The sequence below is a fragment of the Ictidomys tridecemlineatus genome, chromosome 5, assembly GCF_052094955.1.
Source record: "Ictidomys tridecemlineatus isolate mIctTri1 chromosome 5, mIctTri1.hap1, whole genome shotgun sequence".
Taxonomy (NCBI): domain Eukaryota; kingdom Metazoa; phylum Chordata; class Mammalia; order Rodentia; family Sciuridae; genus Ictidomys; species Ictidomys tridecemlineatus.
In genome coordinates, this window is record NC_135481.1 from 170,938,189 (window position 1) to 170,962,237 (window position 24,049).

Genomic DNA, 24,049 nt, shown 5'->3' on the forward strand with positions numbered 1-24,049 from the left:
CTCTGTTCTTGTCTCCCTGTCAAGCAGATGCCTGCTCCCTACCTACCCCATGCATTTGAGGATAAAAATAATATAGAAATAGATGGCTTTTGTAGTAGGAAGAAAACAAGTGTGTCTATCTGCCTAATCTGCTCACTTATTTAGGGGCTGCAGTTGTAGCTCATTAGTAGAGCACTTGCCTAGCATGTATGAGGCCCTAGGTTTGATCCTCAGCACTACATTTAAATAAATAAATTAAATAAAGGTATTGTGTCCATCTACAACTAAAAAAATTTTTTTTTAATTTAATTTGAGTTGACACATGGTGGGGCCTGAGATCTGGTTGTCTTTCCTGGAAAGTGAGCACTTTGCACAGGTGGGTGTCATCTGAAATAATAATAGCACCAAACTTGGTGTGTTTTTTGGATTTCATAGTATTAATTACTTTGAAACAAATAAGTAGCTTTTTAAAAAAATTAAAAATTTACATAGGTCTAAACTTAAAATAATGTCAGTTTTAACATCTCTCATTGCTATATTGGTTTTTTGTTAGACTTCACTATCCCAGAGGAATTGAAATAACTTGGGCACCATGTTTCCACCTTGAGCTGGTATTGTCAGACACTTCTGAGGGCTCACCAGTTCACCCAAGTGTCTAGATAGGCTAGGAGGCCTGTGGAACACACACCTGTTCTCCAGCCAAGCTTTGGTCTGCATCTCAATAGGAATGTGACAAGGGAGCTGTGCTTGACTAGCTGTCAGTGGAGCTAATAATTCCATCTTGCCAATTGGAGCAGTGCCCAGGAATAATTAAGCTTAGCTTTGAGAACCCGTGATTCCTGCCAACTCTACCTCAGGTTGTAAGTGAAAGCGTGAGTCCAAGTGGAGGATTAGGCACCTTCTTGGGTGATTAGGCACATCATTGCTTGCCTATATTATTTTGGTGATGATGTCTACCCAAGAGCATGAGAAGTGGTCCCACACTTGCCAGCCACATGGGGACATCAGACTGATGAGGAAGTGTCAGCTTCCTGTTGTAGGGAGTTCGCTACCTATCCCTGCCTTCTGTGTAGCACTCAGCAAAGCTGGGTCAGGAATGTGAGGCTTAGGGATCAAGGACTTCTGCTGCCATCCTGGTCTTACACCCTGCAAACCTCACTGTATGATCTTGGAACACTGGCGTTGTGACTTTATAAAAAGAGCATCTGGAAACCACTCCAGAAATCTGAGATATGCATAGAAAAGCCTTAATGTAATGTCCAGCACACACAAACCTCTCAGAATATTATCACTGATTCTACCTAATGTATTTTCTTAAATATTGAAGTTTCAGTTTTTGCTTTTTAAAAGTAATTTATACTTGTTGTGTATAAATCAGAAAATGCGTAAAAGTAGGAAAAAGTAGTCACATATCATATTTTCCGAAGTCAGGCCCTTGAGCATTTTGGATCACATCCTTCTCACCCGGTAGCGTGTATGTGCACATGCTCAATGTATTTTCTCAGTTTGCTTTTTAGTTAATTCCTAGTTGTAAATATATTGTTCACTATGTAGTTTATGGCATCTTTCCCTGATACACTGTGAGTTTTCCCCTCAGTGTGTGTATTCTTTGTGTTTTCGTACTCTTCCTGGGAAAATTTAACCAAAGCTTTAATATTGCATTTTCATTTCTATATCAAAAAATGCTAGGTAAGTGAGCTGTGTGACATCTTCCCCCAGGTGATAGATGTGATTTCCAAATTGTAGCAAAGAGGGTTAACAACTCTCTGGTTAAATGAATTGAACACATAGTCAGTTTTTTAGGCTTTTTTAAGGATATAGTAACCTTAACCTCATTTATTTTCTTTCTTTCTTTCCTTAGGACAATTTTCCTTGTATTACTATTTTCTCAATATGCCAGAAATGTTAAATTTCCTCTCCCGATTTACAAATCCAAGAAAGGGTGGACTGCATACAAGTTACAACTTTTCAAAATGTTCCCCGTGAGTAGTTGGCTTTTTTTTTTTTAAACCCTGACGGTGTTGCCTTTAGTTCGTGTGTAGATATTTAGATGAAGGAAAGTCTGTATTATAAGCAGGTCCTCCTGAGGGTGATCATTTCTGGGGGTGACATTGGGGTACTTATGACCAGCCCAGTCATCTTGGCCTTGAAGTTTAGAAGCTGTGCAAGTTCCAGTTCCATCCTTTTAGTGGTGTCAAGAGGAGGACACTCACTGTCTTTGGGACTGAGATTTGACCCTATGTGGCCTCCACAAGCATATTGCCATTCTTGACTAACAAGACTTTGGAAAGCAAAGTGAATTTACCTGCATAAAGGTGCTCTCAGTGCAGTTCCATTCAGGGAGTGTGTCTGCAAAATACTGATGGTGGTGGGTTCTGAGGTGTGGTGGTTTCACTGTAGGAAAGGTTGTGTGGTCGATAGTCACGAGCTCCATTATCCTGACAAAGCTTCTCCCCTTGACCACTTCAGATAATCCTGGCTATCCTCGTGTCCTGGCTTCTCTGCTTCATCTTCACGGTCACAGACGTCTTCCCTCCTGACAGCACAAAGTATGGCTTCTATGCACGCACAGATGCCAGACAGGGTGTGCTCCTGGTAGCCCCGTGGTTCAAGGTACCATACCCGTGTAAGTATCCAGGCTGCCAGAGGGGTCAGGAGCCCAGGAGTGCCTTCCTTTAAGGGGTGGGAAACAGGCAGAAGGCTCTACAACATGAAAAGCCTCTTTTTTCCCAGAGTGTCTCCTAAGAGTCTGGCTGTTCTGGTCATTAGAGGATTAGACTACAGAAAAGGAAGGCCTTGTCCCCAGAGGACAGTCATCAACACAGATCAACAGCTCCCTTCTCAGATTAGCTAGTTGGTTCTTTGGGCTCTACTAGGATGAAATCCTGGACAAGGGTTCTTGCCAAGCTTGAGTTTTGGCAGCCTGGATTTGAGGGCAGCTCTGAGAAAGGCAAGTACGGAGCTGCTTAGTACCAGCACTGCCAAAATGAAAAGACCAGAGAGCGAGACCTGGAGATTAGGGAGCAAACTGCCCAAGCATGATGGAATTTAGATAATCGCTTAATGGGTGGACATAATCTTTTTAATTTAGTCACAGCTGCACAGGTAAGTTGATAGTCACAATTGGCCGGAAGATAGATCTTAAGTTATAATTTGAGTGTTGGGTGACACTGTGGGACAGAGAATTTGATCTGTAGCTGAGGTAACACCTGGAGTCACATGTAGCATTTTCTAGACCCCAGCCCCTAAAATGACTCACATGAGCCAGTGGTTGTTAACACATTCCATTGTTCTGTTGTGAAGATTCTATATGCAGCATTGGGATATTTTTTTTAGACTTGAAGCCTGAGCTTGGTCAGGTTGAGCCAATTCATTTTCCTGTCAAGCTGTCTTATTTTCATATTGTATAATGATAAGGAAGAAAAACCAAGAATATCAAAAGATGTCTCCTTCAAGCATGTTGAATGATGACAGTTTGGATATTGTCCCCTTTGCTCTGGATACTTTCACAAAAACTTTTAAAAGTTTAGTCTTTCTAAAAGAACATTCTCATCAGATCATATGGGGTTTAAGTGTGTGTATATATATATCTGTCCTGTTTCAAAAAAAGAATGTGCATAAACATACCTGCGAGATTAAAAGTCACTTGGTGAGGCAATCAGGAGGTGGCATAGGAGCACAGGTGGGAGGAAGCCTCCTTAGCACATGCAGGTGGTTCCCAAGGTGAGCACCAGTAGGAGCACTGCCCGAGCTGTGCGTGAGATGCTGCCTCTCACTGGAACGACAGTCGTGAGGCGCACATAGGGCTCCTCTTCAGAGCAGTCCCTGGCTTTGAGAGCTGGTGAATTGCCCCGGCTTTCCAGGATGAAAAACCAGCTCCAGAGATGTCATCCTGTATGCTCCCCAGTGATGGGGATCAATTCAAAGGCAGGTTTTCAAATATCAAGAGTAGCGGTTCTCAGTCTTTGGTATGCTAAGAATTACTTGGATTGACTGTTAACATTCAGGTTTCTGATCTGAAAGTCAGCAATGCCAAGGTTTAGAAAAAATTGCTATAAAGTAACAGAACAAATTTAAAGTTCTAGTTAAAGGTAGAGCTGAAATAACAGCTTTAAGATATACCTGTAATTCCAGTGATTTGGGAGGCTGAGGCAAGAGGATCGCAAGTTTGAGACCACCTCAGCAATTTAATGAGACTTTCAGTAACTTAGCAAGATTCTGTCTCAAAGTAGAAAATAAGGAGAGAGAAGGGAAATTGCATGAAAAGGGAAGTTGATCCTCAGGGTTATACAAAATTACATATAAGAGGAAAGGAGGGGTAAGAGAAGAATAATACAAGTGGAAGAAATGATTTACAGTAGAGGGGGTAGAGAGAGAAGAGGGGAGGGGAGTGGGGATAGTAGAGAATAGGATAGACAGCAGAATACATCAGACACTAGAATGGCAATATGTAAATCAATGGAAGTGTAACTGATGTGATACAGCAATCTGTATACGGGGTAAAAATGGGAGTTCATAACCCACTTGAATCAAACTGTGAAATATGATATATTAAGAACTGTGTAATGTTTTGAACTACCAACAATAAAAAAAAAGAAGTAAGATCATCAAAAAATAAAATGTAAGTACTATGAGTGTAAAAAAAAGAAATAAAGTTATGTTTTATATCAAAAAAAAAAGTAGAAAATAAGAAGGGCTGGGGATGTGGCTGAGTGGTAAAGTACCCCTGGGTTTAATCCCTGGTACAAAAAAAAAAAAAGATTTTAGAAATCATAATAAGGACAAAGGGTAAGAGGTTAAAAAAGTAAAAAGACTGAGGGGGAAAAAAAAACCACTTTCTGAAAAATAATACAGATTGAATATCCCTTTTCCAAAGTGCTTAGGATCAGCCCAAGTATTTGGATTTTGAATATTTTTTAGATTTTGGAATATTTGCATATCCTAATAATATATACTGGGGATGAGACCCAAGTCTAAACATGAAGTTTCTTTTATGTTTTATAACCTTAAACAGAGCTTGAAGGGTGATTTTATATAATATTTTTAGTGCACTTTTTGTCAGATTAGGAGCATTTTGGATTTAGGCATGCTCAATCTGTAAAAACAAAATAAGAATACCATCTCAAAATCAAGACACCAAAATGAACCACAGTGCCGTAGCAGGTAACGTGGTAACAGCATAAAAGGTTATTTAGAAAACCCAAAATGTGACTTGATAAAGAAGGCCCCAAACCAGCCCTGAGAGTTGACAGCTAAGTAGGTTGCTGGTGGGGGGAGCCTGTGCCTAGGAACTGCACCTTGTGCCTCTGACCCTGGATGCCTCCGCCTCCTGTGTTCCCACAGGACCGCACAGCCCCATGTGGGAGCAGTTCTGTCCTCACACTTTGTGTTGTTTTAATCTTCCCAAGCTTGAATCTGCTCCATGTCACCTGTGACACAGACCACACCCCTCTAGGTGGCTTGTGGAGTTCTTGTGTGTCTCACAGGTCCCTATCTCCAAAGCACCAGCCCATTCCCGAAATTTGCCCCCCACCTTCCCCATTCTTCAAGGGCCACCTGCATTTTTACCACCTTCTCATTTCCTTCCCTGGATAAGGGCATTTCCTCATTTACTTGTACCTGGCTTGCCTTCATTTGAATTTGTTCTGGACCTCCCCCTGCCCCTGCCCCCACCCCCTCCTGTCAGTGTCCTATATCCCAAGCTACTGGATTTGATTCTTGTTCGATAGACTGAATTTTACCCATCTTTCTTTTCCCACTGTGCCTTATCCTCATTGGGTACCTTATACCTAAGAATCAGGATAAAAAGGCCAGCAACTTTATCAAAGGAATCTATTGGTACTAATAGTCAAAATGTATCCATACTTTCAAAGAAAAAAAAGATTTAATGAAGAATTAAATCAGATATTCCAAATGAAACTATTATAAGGCTTTGCTTTGCTTTCCAAAATGAAATTAATTTTTTATAATATGGTTTGTGGTCTACTTTAAAGAAAATAAATGCCAGTAGCATAGGAGAGAAGGATTGACCATACCTTGTGGCACACTTTACTGTTAAATATGGATTTAGTTGGTGATTCTTACTGCTCTTTCATTTGATACCACCCTCTGGGAAAGATCTCCATTATTGTATACCATGCTCTCTACAGCAGTGCTATGAATCCCTCATACAAATTTCTACCCCTGCACATTGGGTGTGTTAAATAGTAATTTAGTAGACACTGAGTATGACTTTGAAGCAGGAAGAAAAGAATCTGCCTCCTAGCCAAGTGATTTTGTTTTTTTAAAATAAAGCCACAGAGGAGATCAGTCTTCACTGGGGCCCTCACTCAGTAACTTTCCCAGGCATCTGACATGTCCATCATTAAGATTTAAAAATACACCTTCCATGCAATTCAAAACCCGAGCAGATCCTGCATGGTCCCCTGAGGTCTCGGTAACTTTTGCTGTTCCTCTAGGAAAGTGCATGCATCTTTCACGGTTGTCTTCCTTCCTCAGTTCAGTGGGGGCTGCCCACCGTGTCTGCTGCTGGTGTCATTGGCATGCTTAGCGCCGTCGTCGCTAGCATCATCGAGTCCATTGGTGACTACTACGCCTGCGCCAGGCTCTCCTGTGCCCCACCGCCTCCCATCCATGCCATAAACAGGTACGTCCTTGAGAAGACCTTGTTCTTCATCCAGGCTGTTGGTTTAGATACATGTGAGGAGAAAGCAGGAGTTTCAGCATGAAGGCAGCCAGACAGCAGGACAATCTACTTATGGCTGTTTGTCTTTGGATTACTCACTGCCCCCATTTTCTGTCATTTTCCTCATCTGTAACCTTTCTACCTCCCAGTGACAATCAGACACTCTGGGAGACCACCATAAACCTGTAACTCACCAGAACAAATGCCAAGCATTGCCCTCATTGTTGGCTTGGTTTTGTGTCATTTTGATATGTCTACTTTGATTTTTTTGTTGTCTATTTTTCCCAACTATTCTTTTAGTTTTTCCATGTAAATTAAAATTTTAGACTCTTTTGAATAAAACAGCCTCTTCACAGTTTATAAGGTTATTTCTGAATTGCAAAAATTCTGTCCCAATACCCTACCCACCCATTTGATTGGCTGCCACAATCAGAGGCATAAGAACACTTTTTTTAAAAAAATATTTTTTTTAGTTGTTGATAGAACTTTATTTTATTTATTTATATGTGGTGCTGAGAATCGAACCCAGTGCTTGACACATGCCAGACAAGTGCTCTACCACTGAACTGTAGCCCAGCCCCAAGAACACTTTTTTCTTGCGTCTGTATTGGCAATCTTAGCAGCAGATGGTAACTATTCCAGTTTTATTAGTTAGATGCATTCCAGCTGCTCTTAAGAGGAGGCGCTATGTGATCTATTCACAGTTACAGTTCATAGAAATAGGGAGGAAGGTCAGGGAGAGGTGAAATTTGCAGGATCTAGAGCTTTATGAAATGTGGGGTTATACCCTCCAGACAGTTCTGGAAGTTGGTGGGGAATTGACCCTACGCAGCCTGCAGAGAAAAGAGAATAGTCCAGATCAGGTCCCCAGCCAGCTGCTGCTTCTCCAAAGGGATTGTGTGGCCTCTCCAGGGGTTTTCATTCCTGGTTTTCCATCTTTCTCTAATGGAGTTGTTGCATTTGATGAAACCTGCTTGTGGATCGATTCTTTTAATAATTTCAGTGTTTACCAAATTTCAAAGTATTTTTTTTTTCTGAAGAAACTGGATTTTAATAGGAAAGAATCGGATTAGTAAGTTTTTATTTCAATGGACGGGAAATGGCTTTATTGTCTGGCTAAAGTCTTTGTTTTCAATTGATTTCAAAACACCTGTGTCTAATGTGGGATTTTTTTTTTAAGAAAGGGCCTTCTTAGAATCCATGAGCTCAAGGATCCTATTGGAATACCGGTTCTGTTTCAGCAAGTCTGGGTAGGGCCTGGGATTCTTCATTTTAACCCCTCCTTCCCAGGAGGTGCAGAAGCTGTAGGTCTGTGGACCACATGTCTGGGTTGCAAACATTTGAGCCTGTTTTCAGTGTTTCCCCATTGAATGTTTCTCTTTCCCCGATTCCTTTACATTTTAGGGGGATTTTCGTGGAGGGTCTCTCCTGTGTTCTCGATGGCATATTTGGTACTGGGAATGGCTCTACTTCATCCAGTCCCAACATTGGAGTTTTGGGAATTACGAAGGTATACATATTTTTCTAATTAAATGATCGGGGCCACTAAGCGTTCATCCTTTTCACGGGTTGGTTTGACCTCTGCGAGTTCCAACAAGAAGGGCTTGGGATTCTGAGATCATCTTCCTCCCACATCTCCTCTTTTCCCTTTGATGAGTCTCTGGAATGCCTGTTTGTTTGGAGGCAGGCCAGCTTTGGTAAGAGGAGCTTTGGTGGGAGACTCTCGGGTGCTGTCATTCATTCTCATGCAGTCTACAAATACGTATTGAGCATGAACCTGTGCCTTACTGCTATTTTAGGTACTTGTGGGTACATCAGTCAATAGAAATGCGGGAGTTTGCATCCTAGCAAGACACCCATTAGTCAGCATAGCAAGTCAGTAAACAACAGTGTGTCAGCCAGGGAAGAGAAGAGGGGAGAACATGGGTAGGGGACCAAGAGAAAGGGTTAGTAAGTGTTAAATAGGGTGATCAACCCAGGCCTCACCAAGAGAATGACCCTGAACACGCACCTCCAGGATGGAGGAGGGGAGCCTGCAGATAATCTGAGGAAGGACATTCCAGGAAAGGGTGTGGCCTGTGCAGAACAGTCTTCTGGAAGTGGAAGGTTAGCACCAAGGCCAATGGGGGAAAGAATACAGAAATGAAGAACAGGTAACCAAAGGCCAGGTAACACAGGGCCTGTTGGTGTCCATAGACACTGGGGTAGAAGAGGGCACTTTAGGGAGCAACTTGATCTGATTTTGACTGCAGTGTAGAGGTTAGACCGTGGCAGGGTAGAAACAGGGGACCAGTTAGGGGCGTCAGCAGTTCTAAATGAGAGGTAATGCCACTCACCACAGAAAAATAAGTGCATCTTATGTTAAAGAAGTAATATCGTTTTCAAACTCCAGTGGCAGAATCCTCCTCTTTCAAGTGAAATCTGATTTCGTGTCACAGTGAGTCATGAAGTTGAAGCAGAGCTTGAGTCCCAGTCCTACCCACTAGTTCTCCTCCCCACCGTACCCAACTCCACCCTAGCTAGACAACAGATTAGGAAACCTGGGACTGACCCACCCCAAAACTCCGTTTCCGAAAGAAGGATCCTGCTCCCAGGCCTTTCGACTTTATTGCTAGCAAATAAACTTTATATTCCGGTTGCCTTAGGCTAGAGTGCTGTTTGCCAGGATGTTGAGGAATACAGCTCAACCCACTGGCCATTCAGTGTTGTGCAACTAGAGACTGTTAAAACTGGTTCCCCAAACCTAATGGCCTACGTGAATCACAGGTCCCTTCACCTGAGAACTTGGGGGCGAGCCCAGAAGCCTTCGAGACCTGTTTGACCTCTGTGAAATTAGGCAGGAGTGAGTTTCCAAAGAAATCTTCATCCTAGCTCCTTGTAAGATTCTGTAATCAGATAAAAAGAAACCATATACTAAGTTCCACTAATCTTGATTACAAATCCAGGTGAGAGGGAGCTGTGCACACATGCAGGGTGCATGCTTGGCTTGTTAGTTGTTTTTCCCCCAAGTTGATAGGGCTGGGCCAGAGTTCAGCTTCAGGTGTACTGATGACCCCATCTGCTGCCTGTTGCTTTCAATGCATGGCATGGGAGAGGTGGCTGCCCAATGGGCACTTTCTGTAGGGTCATTCCTGAGGTCCTATTGTTGGCCGTGGTGAGAAGCAGGAGTGGAGCCCAGGGAACTGAGGGAAGGGTCTAATGGCCACAGAGTGGGGCATAAGCCATGTTTCTCCTGAGTGTTTGCTGCCATGACCATGTAACTGGTCCCTAATAAGAAGACAGCGGTAAAGTTGTTATAGATGGAGGGCGACTCTTGGAAGAATTAACAGTTTAACTAGCCACCTCCTTTTCTGGACCCTTTTAAAACACATTACATAACTTAGCCAAGGTCACTAAAGGAAGCAAGCAAAGTATTGTTCTACATCATTACCAATGACTTAGGGAATTATTATCTTTATTAAAATTCGAATGGTGCCAGCTTATTCTGAAAAGGCACTCTGCCAGCACTTTTCAGTGAACTAATTGATGTTGTCCTGAATCCCTTTGCACCCAGACATCCAGGCTACTTTCCCAGGCAAAGGCTGCGTCAAGTCAGAGTCACAGTGTCAGCTCTGGAATCCGATTTGTGTTACCCTGAATCTCAAGACTCAATTCCAGGAAAAAGGGTACAGTTGAGGTCATTTCCCATCTCTATTTGAGTGGGAAGGTGAGACTTGCAGCTCAGGAATATCTGTGTGTCAAGCCCCACAGCCTATGGGAAGATCTTCACCTGGGAGAAAGGAGGCTTGAGTTCTGTGCTATGACCTGCCCTTCATCCAGCTGGAGCCTTGGATAAGCCATTTCTCTGAGTAGAGTTCTGCTCTGTAGTCCTAGGGTTACGTGTCTGGATCCGTGTTGTCCGGTGGGGTAGTCAGGAGCCATATCTGGCTGTGTAAGTTTAAACAAGTCAAAATTAAACACTGATTCCCCCAGTCGTACTGACCACGTCTAGACTCCCGACACCTTGTGGCTTAATGGCTACCACTGGACAGCACAGCTGAAAGATGTATCCACACTCAGTTCTACTGGACAGTACTGATCCGGACCATTGAACCAGACTCCTGTGGTATATAAAAGGATGGTCTGCAGCTTCCCCATAGGCTCTGCCTCCACTTCCTGGCAACTCTGTTATTTGTCGTCTTCATTCAATTATTGCATTCTCTATACATGGAATTGCTCACCTATCTTATTTAGAGTTGGGGTTACCTACCCTTGCTCTTCACTAAGTGCATTCCATGTCTGTCCTTCAGAGAGGCAGCACTACACGTTGGGGAGGCGCTTTGGACTCCAGCCATAGCTCCATTACTTAATCTCAATGTGACCATAGGCAAGTTTCATTACCTCTCTTGTCTCCACACCCTTGTTTCTGAAGGTGTTGGAATCAGTCGCTGATGTAAAGCACTTAGCTCAGCCTTCTGGAGTGTAGCAGGTACACGGAAAGCTGTAGGTGCCCTCATTGGTGCTGTCTAGCCCTTGTTTTATTTCTAGGAACAGAGTAAACACTGTCTCTCTGGCTGTAGTATTCCTGGGAATTCACATATAGGCTAATCTCTCAGTTTGACAGTGAACTCTTACTCAGACCTCAAGATCATCTCCAAAAACTCTCCCAAACTCAAATTTCTTCCCTGCCACTGGACTGCCTCACAGTGGAACAGTGCAGTTATACGATCACAATCATGTGACTTATTCATCTTGTATCCACCTCTAGTGCGTGCTAGTCACATCCTCAAAATGTTTTCTGAAAAATACATCATTTTGATGATAAGGTCCTTATCATGTAATCAGAGCCAGGCACGAGTCATTTTGTTCGATTCAGCAATTTGTGTGGTCTTTCCCACTGTTTACTTGCTCTTTTAGGAGTGGGGAGGGGATGAATTGGGATGGAAGTAACTGGAAGTCAGTGTCAGCTGTCCAACAGAGAGCCATCTTTTCACTCTTTTAGTGAAAGTTTAGGCTTTGATGCTTATCTAACTGCCTCTGGATCCTTGAGGCTGCCAGGAGCTGGGGACTAGCACCATCTTCCACCATCTGTGCCACTAGTCACACATGCCTAATGAGCACTTAAAAGTGTGGCCAGTGCAAAGGAAGAATGTAAAGTTGTGTTTCATTTTAATTGATCTATATTTCATTAACCACTTCACTGTAAGTCATATGTAAAGCCCTGCGGGCACTCCCCCAAATGTTTCCAAGACCTCTTATACCTAATTTACAACCTCAGAGTATAGTCTCCAGGGAGGAGACAAAGAATAGGGGCCACCAGTACAAGATTCTTGAGTCAGATCCCAGCAAGATACAGCCTCTAGAAAGCAGAGGCCAGGGTTAATAGGAAATAAGCTCATAACACAACTAGTGGAGAAGGGGCTCACCAACAGGTGCAGCTTTGTTGAGAAGAGCCTGAGAAGTGTGCTTTATTTCCTATGTCCCAGAGGATTTAAGCAAGGGGCTGACATCCCCAAATCAGTGTGTTAGATCACTCTGTTTCGGTGGGTGAAGTAAGGACCAGGCACCATTCAGCTATTTCAGGCATATCATGTCATTTAATCCTTTAAGCAAAATCACAGGGTGTAGCTGCATAGAGTAAGGATCCTAAGACCCAGAGAGGCTGACTTGCCCAGTCATACATAGGTGGAGTGGGCATACACAATAGCTGTTGGGCTCGAAAATTCTGTACTCTTGGCCCTGAACTGTACCATCTCTCACAGGTAATAACAGAGGTAGTTCCAGAAATGCTGGAATTGTGGTTTGTCTGACTCAGGGAGAGAGGTAGGGAAGATGGAATTGAGGATGCAGTGCTTCTGATTGAGTTGACTAGGTAAAAGGTGGTACAAGGAAACCCAGGAAAGAACCAGAATGTATCATCTGAGACCCCAGAGGGTCATCCCAGCCAATGATCACGTGTGAAGTCATTGGAGACCCAAGACCTGAGCAAGGGTGACCCTGTTCAGGGAATGGAGAAGCAAAGGTTGGTCCCCAATCCCTGGGGCCACCTGCCCACAGTCAAGATGAGAAGACTTAGCGGAGGGGGAAGGGAGAATAGAGGGAGGATTGGAGATGGGAAGCTCTACTTGGGGGTGTCCTTATAGTAATTATGTTTGGAGTTCAATCACTGCTAGCTGAAGGTTTAACAAATAATCTAGGTTCTGCCTTGCCGCAGTCTGGCTGGGCACAAAATCACGAGCCACCACACACCTTGTAGATTCAAACAGCAATTCTTTATTCCCGATCTCACACCGGCACTCTACACACGTTCTGGGGAAATCCATGTTCTGAATCCCAAATACTCAGCAGGCGTGCCTGGGCCAGCAGGATATGCCCTATTCCCAGCAGGGTACACTTTAAACCTGGAACCACCCTAAACCCAAGGAGCGGGATACTCCCTATTCCCAGCAGGATACACCCTAAACCTGGATCCACCCTAATCCAGTAGGATCCTCCTTAAACCCAGATCCACCCTGGTCCTTGAGCAGGGTCACCTTTCTCAAACATACATGCAATGTCACTGCAAATGTCCAAGGCAAGTCCATGTCCACAAGTCCTTCCTCTAAGCAACATGGGGTACACAGGCAAGGAAATTGTCATACCTACTTGGCTAATGGCTCTCAGCACTGCCTGAGGGTTCGGTCACATTTGCCTTGGGCCCTGGGAGGCTGGGATGGAAATCATGCTGTTAGAGGATGGCTGCCGAGCCCTTGTCTGCCCTCTGATGTGTTCGCAGGTTGGCAGTCGCCGAGTGATCCAGTATGGTGCAGCACTCATGCTTGGGCTGGGCATGATTGGCAAGTTCAGCGCGCTCTTCGCATCCCTCCCGGACCCTGTTCTCGGAGCCCTCTTCTGCACTCTCTTTGGTAAAATTCTACCTCCTTAATAGTGGGTGTCCCTCCCAGGCTCCTTTCATCACATTTGTTAATTTTTAATAAGATCATGATGTTTTTGCCAACTCCCTTTATTAAAATTGAAGATAACAATAAATTTCTATTTTAAAATATATTTCTATTTTAAAATAAATTTAAAATGTATTTGTATTTTAAAATAAATTTAAAATATATTTCTATTTTAAAATAAATTTCTATTTTAAAATATAAAAGATTATGTCTTTCAAACTGGGGTTGTGGCTCAATGGTAGAGCACTTGCCTGACACATGTGAGGCCCTGGGTTTGATCCTCGGCACCACATAAAAATAAATAAAGAAAATAAAGGTATTGTGCCCATCTACAAGTAAAAATATATTTTTTAAAAAAATTAAAGACTACATCATTCTCTGAGTTGAATTTACATTAAAGGTAGAGCTAGCAATTAGAAAATTATGCTACAAAAATTAATTAAGTATAGTCTCTTTAGTTAGAATTTCTAATTGATTTAGTTCAAATATCGTTCCTGTGAATGAACCATTTAAAACTGATCATTTTTAAAGGGAGCTCTGGATTTAATGGGTGCACTATTTGGTTACAGTAATCAGGGACATGACCAGATAATTTGAGTGTGTTCCCAATTTAGTTGATGTTTTTGTGTAGAGAAGGAACCAGTTCCCATCTCCATCTCCTTCATCTAAGGCAAATTAGTGTGATGCAGATGTTTTGTACCAGAGACAGAGTGGTCCCATTTCACCCCCAGGACTCCTCCTCTTACTGCCACTGTGCTGGTCTCCTGGTCTGTTCCTGATAGAGAAAGGACTGCCATGAGTGACACATCACCATGCTGTAGGTGAACTTAATGGAACCTGTGTCTGGTGTTTTCTCTCTAGGAATGATCACAGCCGTCGGCCTCTCTAACCTGCAGTTCATCGACTTAAATTCTTCCCGAAACTTATTTGTGCTTGGCTTCTCAATCTTCTTTGGGCTCGTCCTTCCGAGTTACCTCAGACAGAACCCTCTAGTCACAGGTAGGGAAAACAGGCCTTAAATCTCGGGGTGAGTGAATGGCTGCATTCACAGCTTTTTTCCAGTGGGAAGAGGGCCTTGCGGCTTCAGTTGTGTTGCTGAACCTTCATCTTTGCATTTTCCTGAATCTCACTCACTCTGGGCCATTTCTTTGGAAGCCTGGGGCCTCTCACATAAGCCAACGTACACCTAACTGAAGGGAAGCTAGGGTTTATTTCTCTACCTGGACCCCCTAAGGGAGAATGCCTCTCTGTAAAATCTTTTGATTTCTCAGACTAGTTCTGTATTAAGAGTTATAATTTATTAGCCAGGTATAGTGGTGCATGCCAGCTACTTGGGACACAGGGATAGGAAGATGTCAAGTTCAATGCCTGGCTGGGCAACTTAGGGAGACCCTGTCTTAAAATAAAAATTTAAAAATGGGCTAGGGCTCAGTGGTAGAGAACCCTTGGGTTCTATCTCCAGCACTGCAAAAAAGAAAAAAGGTGCATAATTTCTTAAAACTCAACTTGATAGACTTTGAGAAACATGTTTTCCTACTGGGATTGTGGCTATTTTCAATTTAAAATTAACCTTTGTAACTTCTATTTTTAATATCCTGATATCATGAAGAATGAACAAGGGAAAAACCATCTTAAGAAGTAGCTATTGCTACTGATATTTTAGCAAACTCACAATTGAGAACCATTCTTTGTATGTTTTTAGGTGAAATTCCCATATAAAATTAACCAATTTAAAATGGCATTTAATACATCCACAATGTTATGTGCAACCGCTACCTCTATCCAGTTTTCTAAAACTTGTCATCATGCAACAGTAAAACTCCATATTCCTTAAGCTGTTAACCTCCTCTCCCAGTTCCTGGCTCCACCAATCTGGCTTTTTCTGTCTCTGGGTTTACCCATTCTGTATATTTCATATAAATGGAATTGTCCAATATATGACCTATTGTGTCTGTCTTTCATTTAGCATAATAGTTATTTCATTTTTTATGACTAACATGTATATGCCATAATTTGTTTATCCACTCACCCATTAATGAACATTTGTTTCCATGTTTTAGCTCTTGTGACCAGTGGTACACATGTATAAACACTTCTCATGTATGACTATTATGTTCTGTATAATTGCCTCAAACAGAATTAGCAAACACTGAACCACTGCTTCTGGGGGAATGTGGCCAGTAGTACTATAACTCATGTCTGAGTGAATCTTACCTGATACTCACCCAGACTTCTTGTACTGAGAAACACTGGACAGCACTTCAGCACTTCACTTGGTGATCATTTTAAATCCCCAAATCACCAAGGAAAAGCACAAAGTGTGATAAACATGGCTTTATAGAGACTACAGAAAGGAGATTTATTTAGAGGAGAATTGAAAAGTAGGGGTCACCTTGTTTGACTTCAGGTAGGAATATGTGTGTTGGGAACTCAAATTTTTCACTGTTGTGCATGCTCATGAGATGGCATGAGCACCAAGAGTGTTCATTTTGAGTTTACGGGTAAGTCTTAGTGCAATTCACAAACACAAAAACTGCAAATGATGAACATAGACTATATTTGTTAGGGTACCTGTTTTGAGTTCTTCTGGGTAGATATCCAAGAGTTGAATTGCTGAGTCATATGGTAATTCTGTATTTAACTTTTTGAGGAACTGCTGAACTGTTTTCCATGGTGACTGCACCATTTTACAATCCCATCAGCTATGTGTATACAGAATTCCTTTGTTCACATGCTCATCAACATTTATTTTCTGGTGAGAATCATCATGTTTTAAGTGTAGAAAGTGTAGAACTTCCTAATAACAAGGATATCCTTGCTGTGTTTTACATTTTAATCTGTCACATTTCATGGGAGGATATCTTCATATCCAGTTGCTCCTGATTATTAAAAGCAGCTAGGCTCTAATTAGTAACGCAGAATACTGAAAACTCTCGTATGATTATAGATACCACAGATATTTTTTGTTGTCTTATTCATTATGCAATTTTTAAACTTTTTAAAAAGCTTTACAGCACTTATCTTTTATTTTAAAAATCTATGGACAATTAGCAAGACCCTAAGCAACCCAAGGAGACCCTGTCTCTAAATAAAATATAAAAGGCTGGGGATGTGGCTCAGTGATTATTATTGAAGTATTCATATTAGTTTAAAACATTAGTGGCAAAACTTTATTGATGTACAACTGGGAAATGTACACTCTCATATGCTGTAGACCTGAGTGGCAGAGTCGTACCCACCCACTGCCCATTCCTGAGTCAAGGGCAGGCTTGCAGTGATGACCTCATTATGGTTTCTTTCTTCTTCTAGGCATAACAGGAATTGATCAAGTGTTGAATGTCCTTCTTACAACGGCTATGTTTGTTGGAGGCTGTGTGGCCTTTATTTTGGACAACACCATCCCAGGTATGTGGTGTATATCGATCACATGTGTGAGGGCTTTTTGTTGTTGTTGTTGTTGTTGTTGTTTTGTTTTTTGCCAAACGAAAACAAGAAGCAGAAGCTGGTTGTGGTGGCATGCACCTGTAGTCCCAAGCTACTTGGGAGGCTGAGGCAGGAGGAATTGCTTGAGCCTTGGAGTTTGGGGCCATCCTGGACAACGTAGTAAGACCCTGTTTCCAACATAAATAAAAAAGAATCAGGAAAAGTAAAACAGATCAAAGCCATCATTTATTAGAATTATCATCTACCTAGGCATGATGAAACATGCCTATAATCATAACAACTCGGGAGACTGAGGCAGGAGGATCAAAAGTTCAAAGCCAGCCTCAGCATTTAGCAAGGCACACCCCTGGGTTCAATCCCTGGTACCAAAAAATTTTTAAAAAACTGCCTTCTAAAGCAGTTGAGATGATATGTGAATCTATTTTTGTTAGTAAGTTGATTGACTTTGGGTCTCTCCACTGTGGCTTCCATGGACTCATAGACTCATTGGTACACTCTTGAGTTGCTGGTAACAGCCTGTGATACCTCTTCCCCGGTCCCTGTTTTTTAAATGAATTATTCCTAAGGCGAACTTTCAGCCCACTACCGAACGATAGTAGGCAAGGGCTGAGATCCACAAGGCCAAGATCAGTGATAAGACATAAGAAAACAGCTGTCCCTGCAGCATAGGAGCCCTCATGGGTAAGTGGTCCTTAAGGAGAACTAGGCAGTAGACTTGCTGGGATGTGGTCCCACCTGGAGCCTTCTCAGTATCCTAGAGATGGCTTCTACATGCTGCCTTCAAGGAAGAATGATGTAATGCTGCCTGATGTTCTACCCAGGGAACCCCCAAGCAGTCTCTTGATTGAAGCATTTTGGAGAAGGATTGTTTTAAGGGGGGAAATTACAAAGTCTTTAAGCCCAATACAAGGCTGGTGTACCCCATTCCATTACCATACCTAAAATAGAGCAAAGCAGTATAAAATTTAGGGGCATATAGTACTGACACTGTGGCCAAGGAAAGGTGTAATGTGGCTTGGGCCAGACTTTAGCCATCAACATCAACAATGTGGGTCATGCAGCAGGTCAGGGACACATAAAGACATCAAGAGGTCACTTAAATGTGGTGCAAGAGGGATAAGGAGGGGCTGGTGGTTCTTGGGCTTCGAGTCTGGGCACCTGGAGAACTGAGTACATTCAACTTCTCTGCTGTCATCCAGGCAGGTTTGATCTCTAGCACAGTGTTTGTGCGCATGTGCGCACACATGTGTAAATAAAATCTTGAGTCTCATTCCTGACAGGAGTTAAAACTAAGCATTCCTTTGTTTTATCTGTTGTGTGCATGTGTGTGTGACAGGTACCCCAGAGGAAAGAGGAATCAGGAAATGGAAGAAGGGTGTGAGCAAAGGGAACAAGTCACTCGATGGCATGGAATCCTACAATTTGCCATTTGGCATGAACATTATTAAAAAATACAGATGCTTCAGCTACCTACCCATCAGCCCAACCTTTGCAGGTTACACGTGGAAAGGCTTCGGGAAGAATGAAAATAGCCGGAGTTCAGACGAAGACTCACAGGCCACAGTATAGCCCTAGCTATGCCCTGTGGCTTGGCCGCAGTGAGGCAGTATCTGTAGTTCCTTACTGAGAAACAAGAAGTAAAGTATATGTTTGTATATCTACATTTACATCCTGCACCCCAGAGCTGAGACAGGTTGCACATTGCTTTTCTGTTGTGGGTAGTGATTTGTGTCTAATATGGTGTCTCACCTATGTCCTTATTTAAGCCCTTGACCTGTTGCCCTTTGAGAGTGTCCATTGCTGGCCATGGTCACTGAACTTGAAATTCCAGTTCTCCTGTGGGAATAGATGTGTGAAATCTGCAGCCGTTCCTCTTCCTTCCTCGCAGTCCTCTCCAGTCCCTGCTGCTGGCTTTTCTACAGGCAGCCTCCAGGGTCCGGGGGTTTTTTGTCTCAGAAGCACTTGGACCCACTTTGTCTTCACTTGACCTTACCCTGTACCTTCAGAGACCTCCTGTGGCCAAGGGACATGAGTGTCCTTGCATTATCACAGCTGCCTGGTCAAGTGAGATTCTCTTGTCCCTGATAGCTCCTGTAGGGGGCTCTTGACCTGACTGACCCAGATGTGGGCATGCTTAACATCTTTGTTCAATAATACAGATATTGGACCAACTCTGTTCAGGGGATCGAAAGGAAGGGAAAGGACCCTGAAGTCAATATTATCCTCAACTGTCCCTTCTCCCTGCCACTCTATGGCCAGCACATTTCATACTGGCCTCTTCTAGTGGCTGAGACACCCTATTTGGCATTTGTCACTACTGGCTGGTGTGATGGGTACAGAGTGCCACACAGGGGCACCAGTCAGATACGTCTGTGGGCGTCTTGGCTCTCCTGTCATGTGGATGTTACTGTTGCGCGCGTCTGTAATTACGAGGTTTTATTCCTATTTAATGTTATTGACTATAGCAGATTTTCGAAATCCAGTGTTTTTCCATTTGACCTTCTTCCCTTGCATCCTACTACTTGTCCTGCACCCCCCCTATCCCCATTAAGAAAAGAACCAGCATTGTAAAGCTGTGGATACCATCAGGGAAGCTTGTTGTAACGGCTGTTAAGGCCAGTAACCATTGTTGTGGTTGTGTTTTGTATTGCTTGATACCATGAAAGTGTAAATACTGTTATAATGCCTAATCTATTTATCAAAACTGACTACTGGACCAGAGCCCAGAAAACGTGGGTCACGTTACACGTGAATTTGTTTTGTGAAGAAGGGAAGTTGGGACAGGTGACAAACAGAACCCCCATATTGAATGGTCCATCATCCTGATAAATTCATTCTTCTGTTGCAAGTCATTTTTGGCAGACGTGGCTTAAGGAGACTTGAAGGGTTGTCATAGTACTTGTCCACTGGATCTTGATTTTACAGAAGGGAAGGTTAGATTCCTTGGCCAGATATTGCCTTATTTATGTTGTTGCAGAAGACCGTGAGAAAAGAATCTAGCAGGCTCCCTCTGTTAAGAGTTCTATTTTATAACACTAAATTCTTTCTGACAAAATGACTTCTGTTGGACTCAGTTTGAAGTTTTTCAGCCAAAGGAAAAGCCTGAGACATGAAGTAGTGACCTTGGTTCATGAGATTGTGCCTCTCACGTGGTCATTGACCTGGCTGAGCTTTGAGTGGCAGTGGGTGTTCCTGTTTCCCATAGTACAGTGTGGTTCTTGGTGGCCTGGTGTCCACAAGGTGCATTTCTGTGCCCTCAGCCCCCAGGCTGACTTGATTTCACCACATTATGAGGTCTTTGGTTGTCACTATAGCCCTCTTGACTCTGGAAGTTTTGGGCTTCAAGAACACCTCAGAGCCACTGCCTTGTTTTGCCAAAATCTTACTGCAGATTGAGTAAAGATCTTAGATTCTAAACTGCATTTAATTTTTGTATTTAAAAAAAAAAAAGTTTATTCAGTGCATATTTACTTTAGAAGCACACTGGTTAATGGTTCCCATCACTCTTACCTTGGTAAGCCCCTGAGCCGGACGGCTCTCATGCACTACGTTGCCCTAATATTCCTGTTTTTATCAATATCGCCCAACTTCTCTGCTTTGAAAAATGGGGAGAACTGCTAAATATGTCATTTTCAGAATCCTAGCTCTCTAAGGTAAGTCGCAGCAGCATATGTCCAAGGAAAGCCATCAGAACCATTGATAATTCACACACATTTCCCTTCAGCTTGACTGGGCATCTGCCCTCCTGGTGAGTTCCACTCGGGGTGTGGACCTCTGAACACCTCATTGGGCCAGATTATATTGTGATGCTTCAACTCTGTTGGTCTGGGGGGAAGGTCCTCAGCAAGCATCCACATGGCAAAGGAAGTCCTGTGCCCACACTTGCCATGGGAGACAGTTTCCACCCTCCTTCTTCCATTGAGGCCAGCTCTGATGTTCTAAGGAAGGAGAGAGGCAACAGGTGGTGGGAGAAAAAAAGAGTAGCTGGATCAGATGCCCCCAGTGAGTCTGGTAGTTTCTGCACAGCCTTGAGTGATTGGAGTTCCTTCATCACTAGTAAATCTTGCACACAGAATGCATAAGTATGCAAACCATTTTAGGAAGTAGTCCTCCTGCTAGCAAATGTGTCACAGGATGAAAGTCTGTAATTGAAAGGAATAGGGATATACTTTTCTGCTTGAAACCCTGCCATACCTGAAGGGGAGGTTTTGAATACAGTGGTCACCTATGTTCTGTGCCTGGTATCCTTCTCGTGCACATTTGTTGGCCTGCATTGTGGGGCTGTGCACTGCTGTGCTTCATTTTGTCAATAGAATGTTAACGGAGTATTTTAGATGTGCATGTTCTTGTAGGGCGTTCAGTCTCTTAACTTTGCAGTGACCACCTGTCCACCATTTTCACCTGCCTGGGTCCCTGAAGGAAGGCATTTGTGTTGGCCATGGAAGATAGAAATAGCATTTAACAGATAGGAGATGCTGACAGATTCACAAATGGGGAGACCCCTCCACAGGTCCAGAAAATACTGGGGAATGGCTCCAGTCTTTGTGATTTCATTCTCATTAGGGAGTTAAACTTAGATTCATGGATACATTTGTTTTCAGAATCTTCCTTAAGAGGGTTTTCCAGTGTTAACTTTTAGTTTCTTGGGATTGATTAAGGCAAGAGAAGTAGCTTTACCAGACCAGCTAAAATGAAGCATCGCGGGTCCCGATGGTTTCCTATTTTCATGGTAACAAATTCACATGCAAAATTTGCTTTATACTGTAGAATACTGACTTTCACGACAACTTGGTTTATGCATGAATCTCGCAGTATTTCCATATAGTAAAGTAACATTTCTGCCCAGGATAATAGTCACAGTTTTCCAGGGAGGGAATGATATAATTTTCATGACAATGTCATGTGCTGATAGAATTTCTCCATTGATGAATCTCTAGTATTGTGTGTATACTTTATTTACCCGTATGTATATTTTATGACCATGAGCTAAGTTGTAATTTCTTTCATTCACATCCCTGCTGAGATATCGATAACTAGCAACTTAGTTTTAAAGTTGGCAAGTCCAATCTCCAGTAATACCAGTGCCACAAGAACAGACAGGCCAGACAGAAGGTGAATAAGGAGCAGTGGCAGAAGCCTCATTCCATCTGGCCGGAGGAGAGACGGTATTGGCAGGTGGTTGTGCTTGGGCTGTACACTTGGCTGCAGGCCTGGGGTGGCCTGGGATGGGTCGGCGTGAGGGCCTACTGTGCACACCCAGCCACACCCAGGCAGCTCCCATGCCTGAGTGTTCACAGAACTCCCATCTCCAGGAAACTGACCCTTGGCTTCAGAGAAGAAGCTGGGGTTTCACATGCTGCATGTTGTCCTCTGCCCCCTGTGATTTGGACACAGAGAATAGGACATCTCCCACCCTCTCCTCCTCCTACAGTCAGAACCCGAGTAGTGCAAGAAGGCTGCCCGTGTCGCCAGTTTTCAGCTTCCACCGCTGGGTCCCTGCAGCCCCCACAGCCCGGCAGTGCTGGCCTCCATCAGCAGCCTCGCAGACATTCCCGTCCCTTCAGGTTGCTGTTGACTGTGCCTCTTCATCACTCTGACATCCGGCGTCCGTAGAATTGCTGTATGTAGTTCCAGGCACTTTGGACACCCTTACCAGCATTGCCACCCGACTGACAGTTCAGACAAACACCCTTTTCTGTTCGTTCCTAACAACCTTTGTTTGACACATTAATAAATTTCTGACTGTTCTTAAAACAGTGGAGATGCCTCTATTTTCCTTGAGTTTTTGTGACTGACTTTGCCTATATACCTTTCTGGGATTTTGTTTGTTTTTTTATTTTGCATACCGAGGGTATTTGGGGTGGGGTTGTTTTTTGAGATGTGTAATTCTTTTATGGAGTTTTTAAAAAAGAATTTTCATATTGTTTTTTCTAACATGGCTTCATTAAACGTTTAAGTATTTTAAAAATATGTAATATTTGGACCAGATGTTGTGAATAATAGTAGAGATAAAGCTATTTTATTCTGTATTTTTAAAACTGTTCCGTACAAATAAAAGCTCTCCTGGATGCTGTTTTGCTGTTTGCATGCCTCCTCCTTTGGCCAGTGTTTAAGAAAATTGTAATTTGTTAAAAGCCATCATCGAGGCAAGAGAAATCAACTTATAAGAAATTCAGTTTAGGGCTGGGGATGTGGCTCAAGCGGTAACGCCCTCGCCTGGCATGCATGCGGCCCGGGTTTGATCCCCAGGACCACATACCAACAAAGATGTTGTGTCCGCCGAGAACTAAAAAATAAAAAATGTTGGAAATTCTCTCTCTCTCTCTCTCTCCTCTCCTCTCACTCTCTCTTAAAAAAAAAAAAAAAAAAAAAGAAAGAAAGAAATTCAGTTTAGCCAGGCTCAGTGCCACACACTTATAATCCCAGCTACTTGGGGCTGAAGCAGGAGGCTCTCCAGTTCAAGGCCAGCCTTGGCCACTTTGCAAGACAGGCTCAAAAGACAGGCTGGAGATGTGCCCCTGGGTTCAATCTCCAGTACCTCCCCACCAAAAATCTTATCATTTTTTTCTCTATTGGTTTCCTTCTGCAATTCTGACTTTTCCATTTATACTGCATCTCTTAGATCTGTTTTATATACTGTCACTCATTTTCTCTTTCCATTTCCTCAAAAGAGTCTGGAAGAATTTCCAGAGCAATTATCTGAATCACCAACTGGGGTTTATAGAATTCCAATCTCTTTTTTTAAATTTTTAAAATATATGTATTTTTTAGTTGTAGTTGGCCACAATAACTTTTTATTTATTTATATGTGGTGCTGAGGATTGAACCCAGCACCTCGCATATGCTAGGCGAGAGCGCTACTGCTGAGCCACAACCCCAGTTCCAACCTTTTGCTCCTGTGTTTAGTCATTTTCAAACACAACAGTAGAGAGAATAGCACAATAAACCCCTGTGGGAAACAGGAAGTTCAGCTCGGTGGTAGAACGCTTGTTTAGCATGCCCAAAGCCCTGGATTTGATCT

At 42.9% G+C, this 24,049-nt stretch overlaps 1 protein-coding gene across 8 annotated transcripts in view; it reads left to right on the top strand.

The window, feature by feature from the left end:
* Positions 1 to 23,101, top strand: part of Slc23a2 (solute carrier family 23 member 2) — a 113,674-nt gene extending 90,573 nt beyond the window's left edge. For all 8 annotated transcript variants that reach the window (XM_078051453.1, XM_078051452.1, XM_078051458.1 and 5 more), the window contains 8 exons: positions 1,841 to 1,961; positions 2,449 to 2,605; positions 6,478 to 6,625; positions 8,069 to 8,174; positions 13,419 to 13,548; positions 14,446 to 14,583; positions 16,894 to 16,989; positions 18,365 to 23,101. In XM_078051453.1, the coding sequence (XP_077907579.1) occupies positions 1,841 to 1,961; positions 2,449 to 2,605; positions 6,478 to 6,625; positions 8,069 to 8,174; positions 13,419 to 13,548; positions 14,446 to 14,583; positions 16,894 to 16,989; positions 18,365 to 18,597 (1,129 nt within the window). In that variant the 3' untranslated portion in view covers positions 18,598 to 23,101. The remainder of the gene's footprint in view (positions 1 to 1,840; positions 1,962 to 2,448; positions 2,606 to 6,477; positions 6,626 to 8,068; positions 8,175 to 13,418; positions 13,549 to 14,445; positions 14,584 to 16,893; positions 16,990 to 18,364) is intronic.
* The last annotated feature ends 948 nt before the right edge of the window (positions 23,102 to 24,049 follow it).